Genomic DNA, 20,361 nt, shown 5'->3' on the forward strand with positions numbered 1-20,361 from the left:
ATGGTCCAGTCGACGTGTTTGTTAATCTGTGGTTTTCTCCATTTTCTAATTATTTGCATTGGCTCCTAATAACTCTTGTTTATCCTGTTCTTACCTGTACTTTACATGCATGGTGTGCCTCCACACCAATACCCAGGGATAATACAGGTAATGGATACCGATAGTATATTTCGAATATGTTATCCCTTATCAGTTATTATAACCGCTAACTCTGTTTACACTTGAGATATATATATATATATTATATATATATATATATATATATATATATATATATACACTCACACACACACACACACACACACACATGAATTTGTTTTGCAAGATTCCTGACGTGGAATCATGTGTTGAAACAAATAGTGTTATATTTTAGGACAGCCATTTTTTTTCTTGCCAAATAAACACACACATTATATATTTGTTCTCCACTCATTTATTACCCTTTTAATCTTATCTTATGTCCATTGTCTGGAAATCTTTCATCACACATCTCTGACTTCTTCAGCAACTCTTCCATCCCCATTTTCCTCCTGTTCTGTTTAGTCCAGTCTGTCTCTCTATGATGATGATCATCATCGTTTAACGTCCGCTTTCCATGCTAGCATGGGTTGGACGGTTCAACTGGGGTCTGGCAAGCCCGAAGGCTGCACCAGGCCCAGTCAAATCTGGCAGTGTTTCTACAGCTGGATGCCCTTCCTAACGCCAACCACTCCGAGAGTGTAGTGGGTGATTTTATGTGCCACCGACACAGGTGCCAGACGAGGCTGGCAGACGGCCACGCTCGGATGGTGTTTTCTTATGTGTCACCGACACAGGTGCCAGACGAGGCTGGCGAACGGCCACGCTCGGATGGTGTTTGTTACGTGCCCTCAGCACGGAGGCCAGTCTATGATGTGTAATCTTTATCTGCACATGTTTGCATCTGTGTGTGTATCTGTGTGTGTGTATATGAGTTTGCTTACTGTTTGTATCTGTGCCCTTTATATAGTTTGTAAAAATTTATTTACTTATCTGTTTCTTATATTTCATTATAAGTATGAACATGTCTTTTGTATGTGTATGCATGGTTTTATGTATTATACTGTTTGTATTTGTTTTTTTTACTTATGTCTTTAGTCATTATGTTGGTGCATGGTGTGGTGGTGGGAGTTATTGTTCCTTTCATGTTTCCGCAATCTGTCTATTACTATGTGTGTTGCCTCCATAATCACAGTGTTGTATCTGTTCTATGTGTTGATAATATCTTAAATTATATGTTATCAACCAAACCTCTGTTCTAATTGAACGTATTGGTAGAGCATCGACTAGCTTTTCTCCTCCTTGAGCTCCAACCAGTGTTCACCTATCCACCCCCCCTATGCTACATGTAAGGAGTACTGGAACATGACCATAGTTGTTTCTGCCCCACTATATCAATAAAAGGTAGACCACCTACTATAACCTCAATAGCAAAGAAGACCCTTAGAGAGAGATTGAATGGGTAAACCAGAGCTATACGGACCCCTAAAAACTACAATCAGGTTAGAAAAATGGTTACACATGTTGTGGGTACGAGTACCAGTGTCACACTTTAGGGCCACATATTCAAGTTTAATAAGATATACACCCAAGGAGAAGGTGCAGCCATGAGTATTGCTGGCTAACCTATTTATGGTATGATGGGATAGGAGACTCAAAGAGAAATTAGCAGAGAGCTCCATAATACTAACCATTTACTCTCACTATGTGGATGATATCAACATAGTGACCAAAGTACCCCCAAAAAGACAGTGTCAATGAACAAGAAGCTAATACTATGGAGAGCATCCAGCAAATAGCTAGCTCCATCCAATAGAGTATTAAAGTAACAACAGACTAACCTGACTAAAGTAACAGACTAACCTGGTAGCCTAACTATAGGCTACCAATATTAGACATAAAACTCTGGCTGGAAACTAAGAATAGTAAGATCCTTCATTCCTACTATGCCAAACCCATGGCCTCTAAATGCCTGGTCCACAAGAACGTAGCCATTGCAGGCAATGCCAAGTTCAATATCCTAATAGTGGACTTGGTGAAAGTGATGAGGAATGTTTCCTAAGTGTGTGACCCTATAGAATTAGAAAGACATATACAACACTTCATCCACAGCATGCAGTTCTCTGGCTACAACAAAAGAAACAGCATTAAAGTGTACAAAGGAGCCAGGGCAAAGTACAAAGCCATCATAGAGAATGGTGCAAATGGGATCTGCCTGCTAAACAGGAATAAATCCTGGAACAGCTCGGAAAGGACCAAGAAAAAGATAATGCCAACTCATAGCATGACAACAAAAAATACCATAGTGTCATGTTTGATGCTACTGCTGGTGGTGAACTAGCATATCTTTTTAGAAAAGCATTAGATGAGGTAAATCTGTAGATTAAAGTAGTAGAAAGGCCAGGAACTCCCATAAAATCTCTGATCTGTAGATCTTATTCTTTAAATAGTTTATACTTCAGACTAGAAATTTCAATTTTGGAAGTGAGGCAAGTACATGATACTGCAAAAACTTCAAAAAATTGTATTTGCTGCACTGGGACAATTTCATTTTGCCTAGCTCTGAAGCACATTGTGTTTTTCTGCACAATACATCTTTAAAGGGATCTTTTTCAAATGATAAACTGCAGCTCCCGGCATTTAAACAACTTGTGTTAAGTATGTGTTATTAATAATGGTTACATTATTGAACTGTTTTTATTGCATAATTTGAGTTTATATAATCATCATTTAATGTCTGTTTTTCATAAATGAATATGTATTTATAGGATATATTACCATCATTATACATCTGCTTTTCCATACTAGCAAGGGTGAGATAAAGACTCATTAAAGCAGTATTTTACAGATGGATCCTTCTCTTGTCGCCAACCCTTAGTATTCCACTTCACAATCACAGGGCAACAGAATATGTTTACAACAGATGTAAACATATTAACATTTTGTTCAAATGGTGTTATGTAAAGACATACAGAAAGTAAATGCACTTGTGCACAAACACACACACACACACACACACACACACACACATAAATGATATACTGAGATCACAGGCAGATTTGACAGAAAAAATATAGTTTTATATATAGCAAGACACAGGAGTAATTAACAGTAAAGTGCACCCATGGAGTAAATTCTTTCAAATACTAAGTCTTTCTAGATAGCTCTTATCTAGGTGACATAATCAACTGTGGAAATGTATATATTCTGAAAGTACATTAGTTAGAGAATAAGCAAATCAAAAGAAGTTCAGGAATTATTACATCTACTGACAAGGCAACAAAAGTATTCTCTCTCTGAGTGAAGGCTTGATTATATGGTACAATTTGTGATATTGCCTGCTAGTAAAAGATCATCAGTGGATGTGGAGTAAGTGGAAAGAAATGAAGCAAGTATGTTTCTCTGGATATAATGTTAGTGTACATAAATGATGAAGCACAAATGAGCTTAAAAAAATGAAGTTGTAAGATGAACTAGATTTAGTGTGCAAGCAAGAAGATTGAGCTGGTATAGGCATGATACATCTGGAGAATCTTACAAAAAAACGGAAGCAGAAAAAGTCGTAATGACTGATTTCAAGAGGCTAAACCTCATGAAGGAGATGAAAAAGGCCCATTCAGCTCATGAAAAGATGGATAAACAGATCTAAAATACTAACATCATCATTGTTTAACGTCCACTTTCCATGCTAGCATGGGTTGGACGATTTGACTGAGGAGTAGCAAACCAGATGGTTGCACCAGACTCCAATCTGATCTGGCAGAGTTTCTACAGCTGGATGCCCTTCCTAACGCCAACCACTCTGAGAGTGTAGTGGGTGCTTTTACGTGCCACTGACACGAGGGCCAGTCAGGCAGTACTGGCAATAGCCATGCTCAAATGGTGTTCAGCGGCACTTGCAGCGACCTCACTCAAATGTTTTTTCACATGCCACCGGCACAAGTGCCAGTAAGGTGATGCTGGTAACAGTCATGCTCGAATGGTGCCAGTTTGCTGCTCTGGCAACAATCATGCTCGGATGGTGCTCTTAGCACTCTACCAGCACAGATACCAGTCATCAAATTTGATTTCGATTTCACTTGCTTCAACAGGTCTTCGCAAGCAGAGTTTAGTGTCCAATGAAGGAAAGGTACACATAAGTGAGCTGGTTACATAGGCCACTAGGTTATGGTCTCACTTGGCTTGCCGGGTCTTCTCAAGCACAGCATATTTCGAAAGGTCCCAGTCCCTAGTCATTGCCTTGGTGAGGCCTAATGTTCGACGGTCATGCTTCACCACCTCATCCCATGTCTTCCTGGGTCTACCTCTTCCACAGGTTCCCTCAACCACTAGGGTGTGGCACTTTTTCACACAGCTATCCTCATTCATTCTCGCCACATGACCATACCAGCGCAAACGTCTCTCTTGCACACCACATCTGATGCTTCTTAAACCCAACTCTTCTCTCAGGGTGCTTACACTCTGTTGTGTATGCATTACACATCCATCAGAGCATACTGGTTTCATTCCTTGTGAGTTTACGCATGTCCTCAGTGGTCATGGCCCATGTTTCACTGCCATGTAGCATGGCTGTTCGTACCCATGCGTCATACAGTCTACCTTTTACTCTGATCGAGAGGCCCTCTGTCACCAGCTGAGGTAAGAGCTCTCTGAACTTTGCCCAGGCTATTCTTATTCTAGCAGCTATACTTTCGGCACACCCTCCTCCGCTACTGACTTGGTCACCTAGGTAACAGAAGCTATCAACTACTTCTAGTTTATCTCCCTGGAATGTGGAGGAAGTTGTTCTCTGCACACTTTCTGTGTTTATTGCTCCTGAGCATCTGCCACATACAAAAGCTATCCTCCCAGTTAGCCTTCCTTTGATATTTCTACACCTCTTATATGTCTATAGCTTTCACTGGGTACATCTTATGGTTTCTACCTATGCCTTTTCTGCAGATTGAGCAGGGTCAACTACCTGAAGTGATTTGTGGTTTGCTTGCCTTCCTACTTATTAGGACTGGTTTTAGCTAGGCCCTTCGATTCTAATCCTTGTTTCCACACTTGAAACTTCTCTAGTTCTGATAGTGACTCATACACAAAATTACGCTCACATTTGTATGCATATGCATATTTACTCACATTTGGTCGCATTACTTTGAAGAAAATTAAATGGAATTCTAAAAATGAAAATTACAGTCTATTGAAATATATCTAGCATTTTCAATGTTAACAGCAGTAAGAGCAATATTTTCTTTTTACTTACTTCCAGTTTGCAACACCTGCAAAAGACTTGAATAGCAGTATATGCAGTTATGGCGACAAGCAAGAAACCCCAGGTTTGTCTTTTCTTCATATTTTTCTGTGAGGATTTATTATCTTGTCTTTTAGCAGAATGGCAGTTTTTTTGTTTTTTTTTTAGGGTGGGGTGTTTCTTTACCTGAAAGGATATTTTTGATTGAAAAGAATTTCAGTTGCAATTTAGTATCAGGTCAGCCTTGGTCTAGCAGTCCTATAAATAGATTAAAAATAAATGACATTCTGGTTGTGACTATAGAGGCAGTGGATTGGAAGAATTGTTAGTGTAAAACAAAATTACTTTTGTTTTTATTTCTGGCCATTTATGTTCTAAGTTCAAATCCTATTGAAGTCAACTTTATCATTTATCTTTCCAAATTTGACCAACTAAAATACCATTCAAGTACCAAAATTGATTTTAATCTACACATACTAGTATTCCCTAGGTTTCTTCATACAAAAGACAGCAGCCAGGTATCTTTTGAGCTTGTGCACTTTAAATGTACAAGCAGGTGTAAATTGAATTGCCACAGTTTTTCTATAGGGTGCAGCTATTGCCTTTGATGAACATGTCTAATGGAAGTATGTTCTAGTTGACAAGTCACTGTGGTCATCCTGTCTTATCATTTAACATTTATTGTCCATGCTGGCATGGGTTGGACAGTTTAACCAGCACTTGCAAGCCGGGGAGTGCACCATACTCAAGTCTGATTTGGCATTGTTTCTAATGCTGGATGCCCTTTCTAATGCCAACCACTATACAGTGTGCTGGGTGCTTTTATGTAGCACTGCACTGGTGCAGACTACATTATCTATTGTGTCTGAGTATAAAAGTGTTTATGTCAGTTGTGTTCAATAAATAAACTCTCTCTCTCTGTTTATGTGTGTAAATAGCTACATATAGATCTCGCCTTCTCTTTCTGTATGTGTGTGTGTGTGTGCATGTATTTGCCTCTTGTACAAAAATGTACTGTCACCAAATAAGCTGAATGTCTAGTTGGGCATGCCAATTAATCGGTGTCCAAACAGCTGCACCCAACTGTTTCATTCTGATTTTACCCTCACCAGCCAGTACATCTTAATCATCTACAAGTAAACAGACATCAGTTCCTCCATTTGTGCACCTTCAGATACTGAATAAAGGCTACTGAATTATTGCTATGATTATGATAACTCTTCAACTCTCCTGTTAAAAAGCTAAGTTTAATTGCATGTTCCTTATGTTATATTGTGCAGTAGTATATCTTGTAAAAACATTAAAAACAACAAAAATGACCTATCAAGCTTCATTTGACTTCATGGATTTTTAGTATTGATATGTCTTCTCCTTTATTATGACTTCTCCCTATTAATCTATTAAATAGAGATTTCACTATATTTATGAATTGTTTTAAAATAATTTTTACTGACATTCCTGGATTTAAAATATTCAAATTTTAATACTAACTTTTTTTCTTACTCAATTTTTTCTTTGCATTTTTGTTTGTTTTTCTTTTAGATAATGTTCATGGAATCGATTTAGAAGCTGTAGCAAAGACTCCATCTTTGAATACTGATGCTGCTAAGTTCAAGATTTCTGTCAGGCCAAAATCACGAAGAGGTAGTCGACAGCACAGAAGAAACTTCAGCAGTGTAATTATTATTAATCATTATTTTTCTTCTTCCTAAGTGCTCACTTGTTTAAGAAATTCACCTCCCAACCATATTGTTTAAGGTATCTATATATCTATAATACATTAAAAGTGAGCTTGAATCTTGCTTGCTTGCAATGTTACCCAGCCAAACTGGTGCATAATGGGAAAATACTATGAATTAATTATCCCCTGAAATGTGAATATGAACGGAATAAGTTTCGTGTAAATCAGACTAGTGGTTGTTGAGATATTAGGGGTTTTGGGGATTTAAATACCCAAAATGGTGCATAATGGGAAAATATTCTGAAAATAACTTAACCCTGAAAGTTAAGAAACTCTTACCTTTCGATTAAACACAGTGACTTGACAACAAAAAAATTATTTGTTTTTTTTTACAGTAAATGTTTCTGTTTTTGCTTTAGTTAAACACAATATTTTTATCATTTAAAAATATTTTAAAGTGAATGTGATTTCAAAAATGTAAATTGTTTGTGCAGTAAATACAGTTCTTCAGTTTGTACAGTACAGAAAGTAGCTTTCTTTAAATAGACAATATTTTAATGTTTCTTTAAATTATTTTCAAGTGAATGCCATTACGAAAATATTTTTTGGTATATTTAAAAAATATTTTAAAGTGAAAATGATTTTAAAAATGTGGCAAATATTTCATAAAAGACCCATTCATAACCTTGGTGTGAAATATTTTTCCATAGGTTCTTTTCGAGTGCAGTCAAGTATCTCGCCTCCAAAGATTTGAGTGCTATTTCTAGCGTACCCTGCTACCATGTAACAGCTATTTGCGATAAAGGACCCGAATTAGTTATGTGGTAGCAGGGTGTGCAAGAAATAGCAGCCAAATCTTTCCTTTTTTTAGGGAAAGGAGCCATTTACATGTGATTTCAATGTCACATTTATTGAAAGCATGCATAATAACCTGGAAAAGAAAAAAAATCCACAAAACAAAACTCGGTTGTTGGGGAATCTCAGACTCTCCTGGTGACCCAACAGGTCACAGGTAGTCTATAATATATATATATATATATGAGAGAGAGAGAGAGATAAAGACAAAGACACACGCCATAGTTTTCATGTCCACACTTTCTTGCTAGCATTGGTCAGTCAAAATTCATTGAGATAGATTTTCGGTGGCCTATTACAAACCCTCATCTGTTTCCAAACAAGATAACATTTCTCCATGGCTGGACATGTTTTCATGGAAGATTGGAAATAAATGATACTGCTTGTATGACAGTCACAGTCATTGAAGGATCACACACGTCAAAGCAAAAGACAAATGTATAAACACTAGCCTACTGACATATAAATATGCATGAGGCTTCTTTCAGTTTCTACCTACAAAATTCACTCATAGGGATTTGATTGACTCAGAGTTGTAGTAAAAGATATTTGCCCAAGATATATATATTCTTAAATGTGATTATCTAAATGACAAACTAAACATTTAAATTTAAAGCATATTTATTTTCTCAATACATTTGTTCTCTTTTCAGAAAATATCAACAACTCTTCCAAGTCTAAATGAAGAACAGTGTATCGGACAGGAATTTGGAGATATTTTACAAAAGTCTGTCAGCCTTGAGCCTAATACATCAGGTAAGAGAATTTAAGCTGAAAAATACTAAAAATTGATTCATAAATTTTTATTTTTGGAGAATACATCATGACTTACTTATCACCTTCAAACTTCATTAATATCCTAATTATTTTTTCATTATCAGCTCTATTGTTAATCATTATTCTGATTATTATATCTAAAGTTGGATCTAGGACAATTCACCATAAGGCATTTCGCCATAGGACTATTCACCGTACAAATATTTTGCCGCAAGGACATTTTGTAGAGAAGGATAAAAAATAAAAATAATGAAGGTCGTACACTTTATTTAAAAAGTTAAACTAAAAAAAACTAAAAAGCTAAAGATCATATAAATTCATTGAAATTGCAGACAAATAATGTTGTTTTTGATTTTGGTCATGACCTCTGACAATGCTTAGTATGTGCTTATAAACATCTTTGTATTGTTACTTGGTTATGGTTTCTCCTTTTTTTTAGATAGATTTTTCATTTCTCAAGACATTGATAAGTTTCCATAAATTTGGATGAGTATTTGTAACAGATGCTTACACCATAGTTGGTGTTAGCCAGCTAATTTAGTGTTCTTTCATACATATTCCAAAAACCAATAGAAAAAGTAGAGCTCCCCTGCCTCTCTCTCCACCAATGTAATGCATTTCAAAATATGCCATAAGTCATCATTATCTGCAAGCTCTATGAATGCATCAGTACTGTCTGGAGGTGGATGAATGCAAGTGCCATAAGGCTCTTTACTTTAGTGTTAAAATCACAATCAGTTTGATATCACACCTTAAGCCCAATATCTGTCACCTTTCTGTAAACATTTTTACAGAAATGAAAAAAAAAAAAAGTCTGTTATATTTGCAGATGGAAAATTGTCAGAAAAACTTAGAAAACTAACTTGTTCAAAATCAAATTTTCAGGTCTATTGTATGTATCAAGAATCTTATTCAGAAGGAGATCATAAATTCATGGGATGCATGCATGTCCTATGCTGACATGTAGAATATATCACTGATAATAAATTTCAGGACAAACCTTAATTGTTCTATCGCATGCCCAATTCTTATGTATTTCTAGATCATGCAATCCTGCTGTCATACCAAAACTCAACATTCTCTATTCTGTAGACATGTAAATTCTTTGGGAATTTCATAGCCGACTCTTGATCTAGGTATAGGAGGGACCTTTTCTTCCTTTTGTCTCCATCTTCTAATGTTTCTTGATAAACTTGGAGTTGATGGCATGGGAGAGTGTCCTTCATCCTCTAATTCCCCACATGCGGCACCAATCAAAGATCTTGAAGCTAACTGCGATTTAAGTGCATTTTCTTTCATATTTGCTATTGCTTCTTGCATTTTTGGTTGGCTAGGATTCGACAGATGTATACACTCACTCACAATTTTACAAATAGAAATCACTTTGCTATTCAGTTTTGTATGAACTCTTGCTTTACAGTTTGTATCGACACACTTCCAATAGACCTTGCCTCCATATTTTCTTTCTTGCCTATAAATAAAGTTAGTTGTCTATGAGTTTATCAAAACCTCTGATGTTTTTAATAGTGTATGGCATTGTAAGGGTTTAAGTTTCAACTTTTAAAGAAAAATAATGTAAACGGTCGAAGTAACCTCTCAAAACAAGCTTTCTGCTTTTGAATTTTCAAGGTAAGCTTGTTATTTATAAATAAATGTTAAAAGCCCTTTATGATTCTCATTTCAGCAACTAATGATGCACTTTCAAATTTAAAAGTCCTTTCTGTTTTTAAATTATCATTTCAGCAATTACTGAAAATGTCTGCTGTAAATAGTATTCCTTTATCTACTTTATTTAATTAATGACGTAATTTCAAGTTTCTAAACTTTATGGCAAAATGTGATGCTGCGAAATATCCGTACGGCAAATTGTCTTATGGCAAATAGTCCTACAGCCAATTGTCCTCTGGCAAATTTATTTATGGCAAATTGTCTGGTTACCTCTAAAGTTAACTAATAAATTATATTGGACATTATAAACACAAACTTGAGACAGAATAACTGCTAGAAAACAGAAAATTTTGCAGTATTTGTTCCAACTGTCTGCACTCTTAAGTTCAAATCTCGACAAAATTTGAACTTATACAGGACCCTTTACCCTTTTAGGGTTGATAAAGTACCAGTTCTTTATAGTAAATTGACAGAAATGCTAGGATTCCTTGCTATATGTGTTCTAGTTATGTTTTTGAGTTCAAACCACTTAAGGAAAGGTTTTCTTTGAAATTGCCTGGTTTTACTTTCTCACCTAATCTTAACTCAAACTGCCAGACTGTGGAACTCTCTTCCATCTCATTGTTTTCCTCTTTCATCTATAGTCCCTTATACTAAGTGGCTTTTTACCTTATTTAGGACTTTATATAGAAAAAAAAAACACTATTTGTCTCTGAACTGAAAAGAAGCAAAACTTGACATTTATATCATGTTGTAACTGAGAACCCAATCTAATCATTAGCCTTCTTTCTTCTGCGGTGATCAAGGGGTTATTTCTTGTCAAAAACATATTTTATAGCTCAAATTGAGGTTTATATATTTAAAATAAGTTATATTAAAATCTTTGTAGTTTATTTCAATTTTTCTCTCTTTAATTTTCCAGATGAAATTGAAACTTTAGATGACATTCCTTCACTTAAGGAGAGTAACAATGATTCATCAGGACTTCCAATAAAATATTCTGAAGATAAGGAAAATAAGATGTTGATACCAGGAATCACCTTATCAAACAAATCTTTATCACAGGAGAATTTTTTGACAAATTCAACTGTTGATATCAAAGATACAGTTGATCTTAGTCTTAAACTGTCTCCAGTACCTAAGTCACCTGTAAAACTATCACTCTATGATAACGTTTCTCCTGAGTGTACATCATCTGCTACCAACATTAGCTCCACACATTCTGTTTCACCTGAACTTAGTGAAGCTTTTAATCGTATTATTAAAGAAAGAAATACTACAAATGCTGATGATAGTGAAAAAGTTTCTAACAATCAGATATTTGAATTGGAAAAATCTAGTCCTGAAAAGGAACAAGAGCAAAGCATAGAAGAGATATCTCCAATAAAATTTGATTTTCAGGCCATCAAAGCAGCTTCAACACCAATTTTTAATCTTAAAAAAGACATAAATACCAATACAAAGGAGGTAAACATTGAAAATGAAAATGTTTCTAAAGATCCACTGCTTGAATTGGAAGAATCCAATCCTGAAAAGGAAAATGAAGTAAAAATGAGCTTAGAAGAAATATCTTCAATTAATATCAATTATCAGGATGTTACAGAACATTCCACAGTTGACTCTGATTTGGGTGAACATTGTATTAAGAAAGAGTCACCAAATCATGATGAAACCTCTGTCTCACCTGAACATTCCGATAACGACCTATTGAAGAAAAAATTGTATATAAATTCTGAATCTGACAATAAACTAAGTACAAATGTAGAAGATTCCAATGACAATTTGTCAAAGGAAAATGCCGAATACTTAATGATATCTGAATCTTCTATAAGTCAGGACCAAATATTGCTTGATTCTTCATCAAATCTCTCCAAAATACCTTACAGTGAAAGTACATCTTTCGATTCAAATTTTGTCCATCAGAAGGAACTTCTCTCCCCAAAACCCCGAACTAAAAGTCAAGGGTCAGAAGAGAACTCTATAACAGAGTCATTAATTCCATTATGGTTTCAGTATGATAACAGCAGTATTTTGGAAACTCCTTTAACAGTTCCAGGTAAAGGCATATTGATGGGTAAAAGGCTTCAAACGGAGAACTTTTCCTCACATGGTTCTTCTGAGCCTGCATGGGTACAAATGGCCAAGAAAAAACAAGCTTTCCATGAAAAAGTGGATACAAATAAAGAATTAGACCAAAATGATTTGCCAAAGGAAATAACTGCTTCTAAAAGTGAAGGTTCGAAAGAAGTACTTATGGAAAAAAAGTTGAGCATTCCAAAAATGCATAAAGAAATTTTAAATGTAAATATGAAAAGTCCCAGTGCATTGTCTGAGATTGCAACCGGTACACCAACAACCACTGCAGTAAGTGTTCCTCCTTCTACTCATTCATCTGTTCCACATCTTTCGTATAAACACTGCTCTGCCACAAACACAGTGAAATCAATTCCTATTTCTAATGCAAGTACAAACATTAGTCCGATAACCATTACTAGGACTACGTCAACTGTTACTACTACCACTACTATTTCCGCTTCTACCAATATTAGCAATACAAGTATCAGTACTGGGCAGCCTACTGATGTTTTAAATAAATTAAGCTCTGTTTCACAACCGCCTCACAAAGAGAAAGCATCTACAACAAATGTTTCAAAATGCTTAACACAAAAGACATTGGTCCAACGACCATTGTCTGCTGAAATCACAGGGCAACAGTTATCTTCTTCTGTTAAGACATTTTCACAATCTAAGTCTTCAGTCCAATCTTCCAATACTAATATGACAAGAGCAATGTCTGTGAAAGAATTGTCACCATCTTCAAGAGACAATGATAAAGTTATCCAAAAGAACATTCCAAAAAGGAGTAAATCAATTATTGATAACCAGTCCAATACATCTTTAAAAGTGGCTCCTGTAAACAATGATGCTAATGATTTGTCTGTTTGTCAGAATAATACTAATAGACTTTCAGCTCTTTTTGAAGCTAAAACTTCAGCACAAACTTGTGGTGTATTTAAAGAAAAAATCAGTCCTTCAGTAACTAAACCAACTTTTGGAAAGACTCCTGTGCCAGTTCCTCCTAAAAAATCAGCTTCAACAATTACTTCTAATGCATCTAATGTTACGACAGCCACTATTACCACATCAAGCAAAGAAACATTACCAGCTCAATCCTCAACTATTCAAAAGGATGTATCATCTTGTAGGACAGATAGCCAAGAAGGATCAATAAAAGAAGTGCCGAAGAAAATTGGTATTCTTAATTACTTGAAACCTCTAGAAAGTAAAATTGTCTCTCTAAAACAGAAGCCTAGTCTGGAAGGATCAGAACAAGGAGAAACTACACCATCTTGGAAGTCAGAGATTAATCTGAAAAAGAAAGATGTTATTGAGAAACCTGTGAAGATTGAGATTGTTCCAAAGAGTGAAGTCAGTAAAGCATCCTCAGTTCTGGAGCAAAGTTCATCCACTGATACAAATAATGAGGTTGGTATTTGATCTCTTTACTGTGGTTGGACACACATGCATTCACACACACAATTTGTAACCTTCTATTTGTGCTATTTCTTCAACTGAAATCCCTTCACCAATCACATTTCATTTGCAAACATCATATTAATTTTCAAGTTGAATGTGAATCCCCTGAATTTTACTAGTCTAGGAGTGTGTGATCTTTAGAGGTCATAAGTATTGCAATTTTTTTTCTGTTTTCAGAAAATTCTTGTCGGTGTATAAACATAGCCAAATGATTAAGAAGTCTGCTCTGTAGTCATGTGGTTTGATGCCACTACACAGAAACTGCAATCATTTTCTTCTATTACTTTGAGTCAGTCTACAGCTCATGTTGTCATTGAAAGAGTTCAAATGGTCATCTGATATAGAGATATCAGCTTCATGATTATTTTCTAGTTGAGCAAGATTTGGAAATTGGCATAGCTCCCGATGACCAACATTATGGCTAAAGAGTGGTAGTTTGTCCATGAATTTCGCAAATAACAGATTTTGCTTTGATAAGATTTACATCACTGTCTTGCAATTGCAAATTCAGATCATTTGAATATATTGAATAAAATAGGCATTGTCACATTTGCAAGTTAAGAGATCCTCTCTCAAATGATCATATTTTTTCTCCTGAAAAAATTGTATGACAGTGTTGAAAAGGGAATAAAATTGCTTCAGACTCTTGCCTTTCGATAACCATCTCACCTCAGCATGTAAAAGAAGACAATCAAATTCTTCATCACTGTTGTTGTAGAGTTATTAAAATATTCGGGAATTAAGAGCAAGACATTTTATTTTAATTATTGCTGTGATAACAATACCTTTCCTACTCTAGGCACAAGGCCCTAAATTTTGGGGGAGGGGGCTAGTCGATTAGATCGATCCCAGTACACAACTGGTATTTAATTTATCAACCCCCGAAAGGATGAAAGACAAAGTTGACCAGTGTGGAATTTGAACTCAGAACATAAAGACAGACGAAATACCACTAAGCATTTCACCTGGCGTTCTAACACTTCTGCCAGCTCACCACTTAATTTGACTCAATACGGGAAAACTAACTTTGTCCAGACACCAGTAGGATTGACAGATCGATAGTTCTTTCTTTTGTGATAACAATACTAAGCAATATATGAAGCCAATCACTCACGTGTCTTGCAACTAGATGTTGATGATGAATTATGCAATGTATTGTAAACACATTGTAAATGCAATGTATTGTAAATACATTGGGTACAGCCTTCTTTAAAAATGTAAGAAAGCTTTTGTACCGCCCTGTTAATGCTAGAGCATTGTCTGTTGCATAAACAACATAGGGATTTCTTTCTTTTTTTTGAAAAACTGTTCAACTATAGTAAAAATGGATTCACCTTTAGTATCTGTTTTCAGTTCCTTTGCAAACAATAATTCTTGCACAATTTTCTAATCTTTAATAAAGCAAATGTATCCTAAAAACAATGCTTCGTTTGCCTGAGAGAGTTGATTTGCCCAATTGTAAACCAAATTATTGCTTTTTAAGTATTGTAAATAACATTTCTTCAATGTCCTCAGCCATTTCATCAGTCAAGGCAGCACTGGTATCAGCCACATTCGGATGGTGCTATTTACGTGCCACCAGCATGGGGATCACAACTACAATTTCCATTTGGTTTTGATGTACTTGACTCAATAGGTCTCCTCAAGCATGGCATGTCACCCTACAATCCAAGATACTTTTGAGTGGGCTGGTTATGCAACACTGGTGTAGGTTATACAAACATACACATACATACATACATATCAGCCATTCCCAAAAGCCAGTTTCATCCATTTCATTCAAAATTCTGACCACTATTCTTTATATATTCAATATTTGCACACACACACACACACACACATTCAGCTTTTTGCTTTTATTCATTGTTTTTTTCGTTGTCATCTGTCACTATTCATCTTGTTTTTTGTTTTTTTTGTTTTGGGGGTTTCACTTTAGTGACACCAGTTACACATGATGCCAGGAATTTGCTTGTCACCAAAGTGGAAAGAGTTTTTTAATTTTTGAAAATTTGAAAGGAAAAAAAATGGGTAAATGCTCACTGCCCACTTGAGTATATTTGCCCCCCCCCCACACACACACACACAAAAAATGAAATAAAATCTCCCAATGCCCTCTTTCAGCACAACAGCTTCCACAAGGGGTTGCTAGTGCCCATGTTGGGTAACGCTGCAGTAGGGTGTGATTCAAGAGAACTTTGATATTCTGGCAAATCAAGCCACTATGCAGAGTCCCTTCCCTCATTTACACAAAATAGACTTGGTTGTTGATGTTGTTTATCTCTGTTAAAAAATACACATGATGATACATTCCAATGGATACTAGGAACTACATTGTCCATCTCCTTTTAAGATTGTTAGTCTGCCTGCTTAAAACAACAGCCAAATCTCCCACAATGTAGAAGCTCCCTTGTTGAACACTGAGACCACCCAGCATACATTAGCATCACATATGACATAAAATTGTTACTCGGCAATACAGCACAGCACATAGACCAGATGTGACTCTTACTAACCAGAAAACTCTCCTGTTTACACTCTTTATTTCATTCTTTTAGAGAGATGATTGGTATAAGAGATGGTATAGTACATGAGTGAGATGAAGGGCTGGCGGTGTTTTAGTTACATATATAGATATACTGACATAATTTTCATTATAATATAAATATAATTCCTTTACAAGAAAATAATTTATTTCGAGAATCTATTTCAGTATCAAGTGTAAGTAAAAACTCAAAAATTTTAGAAGTATTATACAACAAATCTTTTCTTTGTTATTTTCAGAAAAATCAGACAAACACTGAAAAGTGCAAAGTGGAAAAATGCAGTGATCTCAATGCAAGAAAAACCTCAGTCTTGGATATAGTTAAAAACTTTCAGAAGTTGCAAGCCACTTAAAGTGGTTATATAATTCCTAGAGTTTGTGTTCATGTGATTGTGTTGTTGTTGTTTCTTTAACCCCCAGATCAACACTGATAAGGAAAACTTATGTTTAAATGCATTCCAACCATGATCAGCAACATCTATCAAGTGTCTACAAAATCCAATATATCAGAAATTTTTTTCAGAATATACAATGTAATTCGAGGAAGATTTAACTGCTATACTTGTCAGTCATTAACAAGGTAGATTTCCTCACTGATTCATGTATATGTATAGTGTTCGTGCATATAGTTTCATATGCATATGAGCTTGCAAATTTATTAGTATATAAATGTATACATGATATGCATACAAATGCACATATATATCTATATATGCATGCATTATTTGAGAATGTGTTTGTGTTTATGTCTATTATCGATAAGAATATAGATTTCAAAAATAAAAATGGATTACTATATAAAAATGGATTATAAAAATATTGGCTTATTAAAATAAAAATGGATGGATTTTAAAGATAGATGGATTTTAAAAATATGTGGGTTATAAAGATAGATGGATTTTAAAAATATGTGGGTTATAAAGATAGATGGATTTTAAAAATAGATAAATTATAAAGATAAATGGATTTTAAAAATAGATGTATATGTTAGGCTATTGAGAAAATTTTAACATCAGAACTATACCAAGGCCTGTCACAGCTGTGAGTCACTGTTTGGCAGAGAAGACAGCACTTTGCTGGCCATTGCCATAGAGCTGGGAACCAACCAGTTTTTAAACTTTTATTTTAATCATCATCAGGAGGTAGGCAGCACAGAGGAGCAGGAATAAAGATCTTTCCAAGAATGCTAAGGAACAATACTGGTATAAACTGATTCTAAAATCAGTCTTGTTGAGGGATTAAGACAGTTGGAGGCAGAGAATGTTATAGTTTCATCTGTAGATGACTGATGATGATTTATGTCTATATATGTATGTCTTTTAAGAAGCTCACTTTGCACTGCTTAGCACTTTGGGCAAGTCTTCTAAAGCCCCAAGTCAACAAGTGCCCTGTGAGTGAATTTGGTACAGAAGCTATATGGAATCCCATACTATATTATATTTTTCATTTGTATTATGTTTGTCCCTATCACCACATGACAACTGGTGTTTATGACTGTAACATATAATATATGTATGTGTATATGCATATGTGTGTATAAATTAAAATGAATATGTATGTACCCCTTACCACGATCCAGTCCACCCTCTTCCATGCCTGGTCTCTTGACTGCATCCCTCCCAATATCCTCCTCACCCTTACCTGCCTCCCTTTCTCCATCTTACCTACTATCCCTCTTCAAATATGCCCACAACCTACATGACCTACTGGTCCTTAGCATCTTTCTTCTCCTCACACTGAACCTGGCTTTCATCCATGCTGCCATACCTGTCCTTTCTTCAACATCACTGTCGTCATTGGTATCCATAACTGCTTCTACTACATCAACTCATTCCATTGCACTTTTGATAATAATTCCGGCAACCTTTGCTCTTTTTTGCAACTTCCTATACAATAGACCAACTGGTCAGTACATAGCTGACCATTTCGTTGAACACGTTTAGGACATCAGTTCAGCAATAACCTCTTGGTCTCATTTCATTTCCACTTGATCGATCATTCCCTGCAACATCTGTCTGTTTAGACTGACCTTACACAGAGAACACCCAGACTTCTACCTCCATCAGGTTCAGGAATTTTCTCTCTTCATACTTTAGTCCTGTGTAGTCTGAATGCTCCACTCTTTTCATTTAAGGCTCTCCTCTACATACATTTACACACACCACACACCTCTTGCCTTCCTACTGCCCTCTCAACTTCTACCTTAAATACACGTACCCTATGCCGTTTAACTTATTACTCACCATTTACATTCACCTTGCTCACCATTTACATTCAAGCAACACATGTGCATGTGTATACACACACACACACACACACACACACACATCTTCACACTCACTTCCATCTCACACTTCCCAAGACCTACCACTTTTGTCACCTCTATTCCACTCTACATCTCTATAATATAACACTTAACATCCTCCTACGACACGTCAGCCTCACACACATACATGCGCCCATAAACACATATACACATATGCACAAATACTTTGTCTTATAGCCTCATACGCATGCACCAACTGAGAACAGAAAAATGCACAATTCACACACGTGTGTATTGTATTGTAGTTTGTCCATCGATGCGACGAAGACCATCTAGTCATCCTGGGGTGGGGATGGGCTTGTTTTGTGAGTCCGCAGGTGGCTAGTGAGGCCAATCTATGCCCAAAAGAGTCTTTGACAGTGTGAACAGGGAATGGTAGCACCTGCTACAGGGTTGTTAGCTCTGTTCTTCCTGGCTTGTCTTCAGTCTTCTGTAGCAGCGATCCTATTTGTTTCGCGTGTGTTGGCACCCTTGTGGACAGCTGATTGCCACCTTTCTCTGTCTAGAGCAGACTGCTCCCAAGTGTCATGGTCGATGTTGAAGGCTTTCAGTGTGTCTTTAAAGTGCTTCTTCTGGCTGCCTTGTGAACACTTTCCCTTTTGCAGCTCACCAAAGAGCAATCTTTTTGGTAATCAATCGTCTGACATGCAAGCTATGTGCCCTGCCCAGCGAAGCTGAGACTGCATCAAGATGGTATGGATGCTGGGCAGGTTAGCACGTATTAGTACCTCAGTGTCCAGGAATCTGTCTTGCTACTTTATGCCGAGAAGTTTTCTGAGACGTATTGTATGAAAGTGGTTCAGCTTCCTGGCATAATGCATTCGCAGCCGTAAAGCAGCGTTGTGAGAAGAACAGCCCGGTACACCTTGATCTTTGTCACAATGGTGATCATGTCCCAGACAGTCTTGCGTAGCCTGCTGAAGGCAGTGCTTGCCTTGGCGAGTCTGGCGTTGATTTCGTTATTGACATTTCTAGAGAGTGTGCTGCCAATGTAGGTGAACCACCACTTCAGTTGATGGTGATGTTGGGTTTAACATAGGGCTTGGTTGGAGCTGGCTTATACATTACCTCAGTCTTTTTTGTATTGATAGTAAGGCCAAAGTTGTTGCAGGCGCTAGAGAACAAGTCAACGCTGTGCTGCATGTTGGATTCAGTGGCAGCGAACAGGAGATCGTTGACTATTGAAACCTTGGTTTTCGCTTTGAACCTCCTGAGGCTGAAGACTGAACTGTTGGACTGGTACTTGATGCCAATGCCTATGTCTGTGTCCGTGAAAGCATCTGTCAGCATGACTGAGCAAGGTGGGAGCAAGGACACATCTTTGTTTCACTCCACTGGAGACAGGTCGCTCCATTGTCCTGTACTCTTGCCAACATGCCATCCTGTAGTTGTCTTACGATGGTGATGAATTTTCTGGGGCATCCATACTTCGCCAATATTCTCCAGAGCCCTTCTCTACTAACGGTATCAAAGGCCTTGGTCAGGTTGATGTAGGTGGAGTAGAGGTCAACATTCTGCTCCCGACACTTGTGCAGCTGTCTAGCAACAAACAGCATGTCGATAGTCCCACGCTCTTTCTGGAAGCTACACTGGCTCTCAGGTAGGAGACCCTGCTCTAGGCGTGGAATGAGGCGGTTGAGCAAAACTCTAGCCAGGATCTTGCCTGTGATGGACAGCAGTGAAATTCCGCGATGATTGTTGTAGACCTGGTGGTTTCCATT

At 36.6% G+C, this 20,361-nt stretch overlaps 1 protein-coding gene across 3 annotated transcripts in view; it reads left to right on the forward strand.

Annotated features, from left to right (window-relative positions):
* LOC115222650 (bromodomain-containing protein DDB_G0270170-like) overlaps positions 1–17,099 on the forward strand; it is a 38,001-nt gene extending 20,902 nt beyond the window's left edge. For all 3 annotated transcript variants that reach the window (XM_029792969.2, XM_036511708.1, XM_036511709.1), the window contains 5 exons: positions 5,273–5,339; positions 6,797–6,930; positions 8,444–8,546; positions 11,158–13,721; positions 16,554–17,099. In XM_029792969.2, coding sequence (XP_029648829.1) covers positions 5,273–5,339; positions 6,797–6,930; positions 8,444–8,546; positions 11,158–13,721; positions 16,554–16,667 — 2,982 coding nt within the window. In that variant the 3' untranslated portion in view covers positions 16,668–17,099. The remainder of the gene's footprint in view (positions 1–5,272; positions 5,340–6,796; positions 6,931–8,443; positions 8,547–11,157; positions 13,722–16,553) is intronic.
* The last annotated feature ends 3,262 nt before the right edge of the window (positions 17,100–20,361 follow it).

The sequence above is a fragment of the Octopus sinensis genome, linkage group LG20 (genome assembly GCF_006345805.1).
Source record: "Octopus sinensis linkage group LG20, ASM634580v1, whole genome shotgun sequence".
NCBI lineage: Eukaryota > Metazoa > Mollusca > Cephalopoda > Octopoda > Octopodidae > Octopus > Octopus sinensis.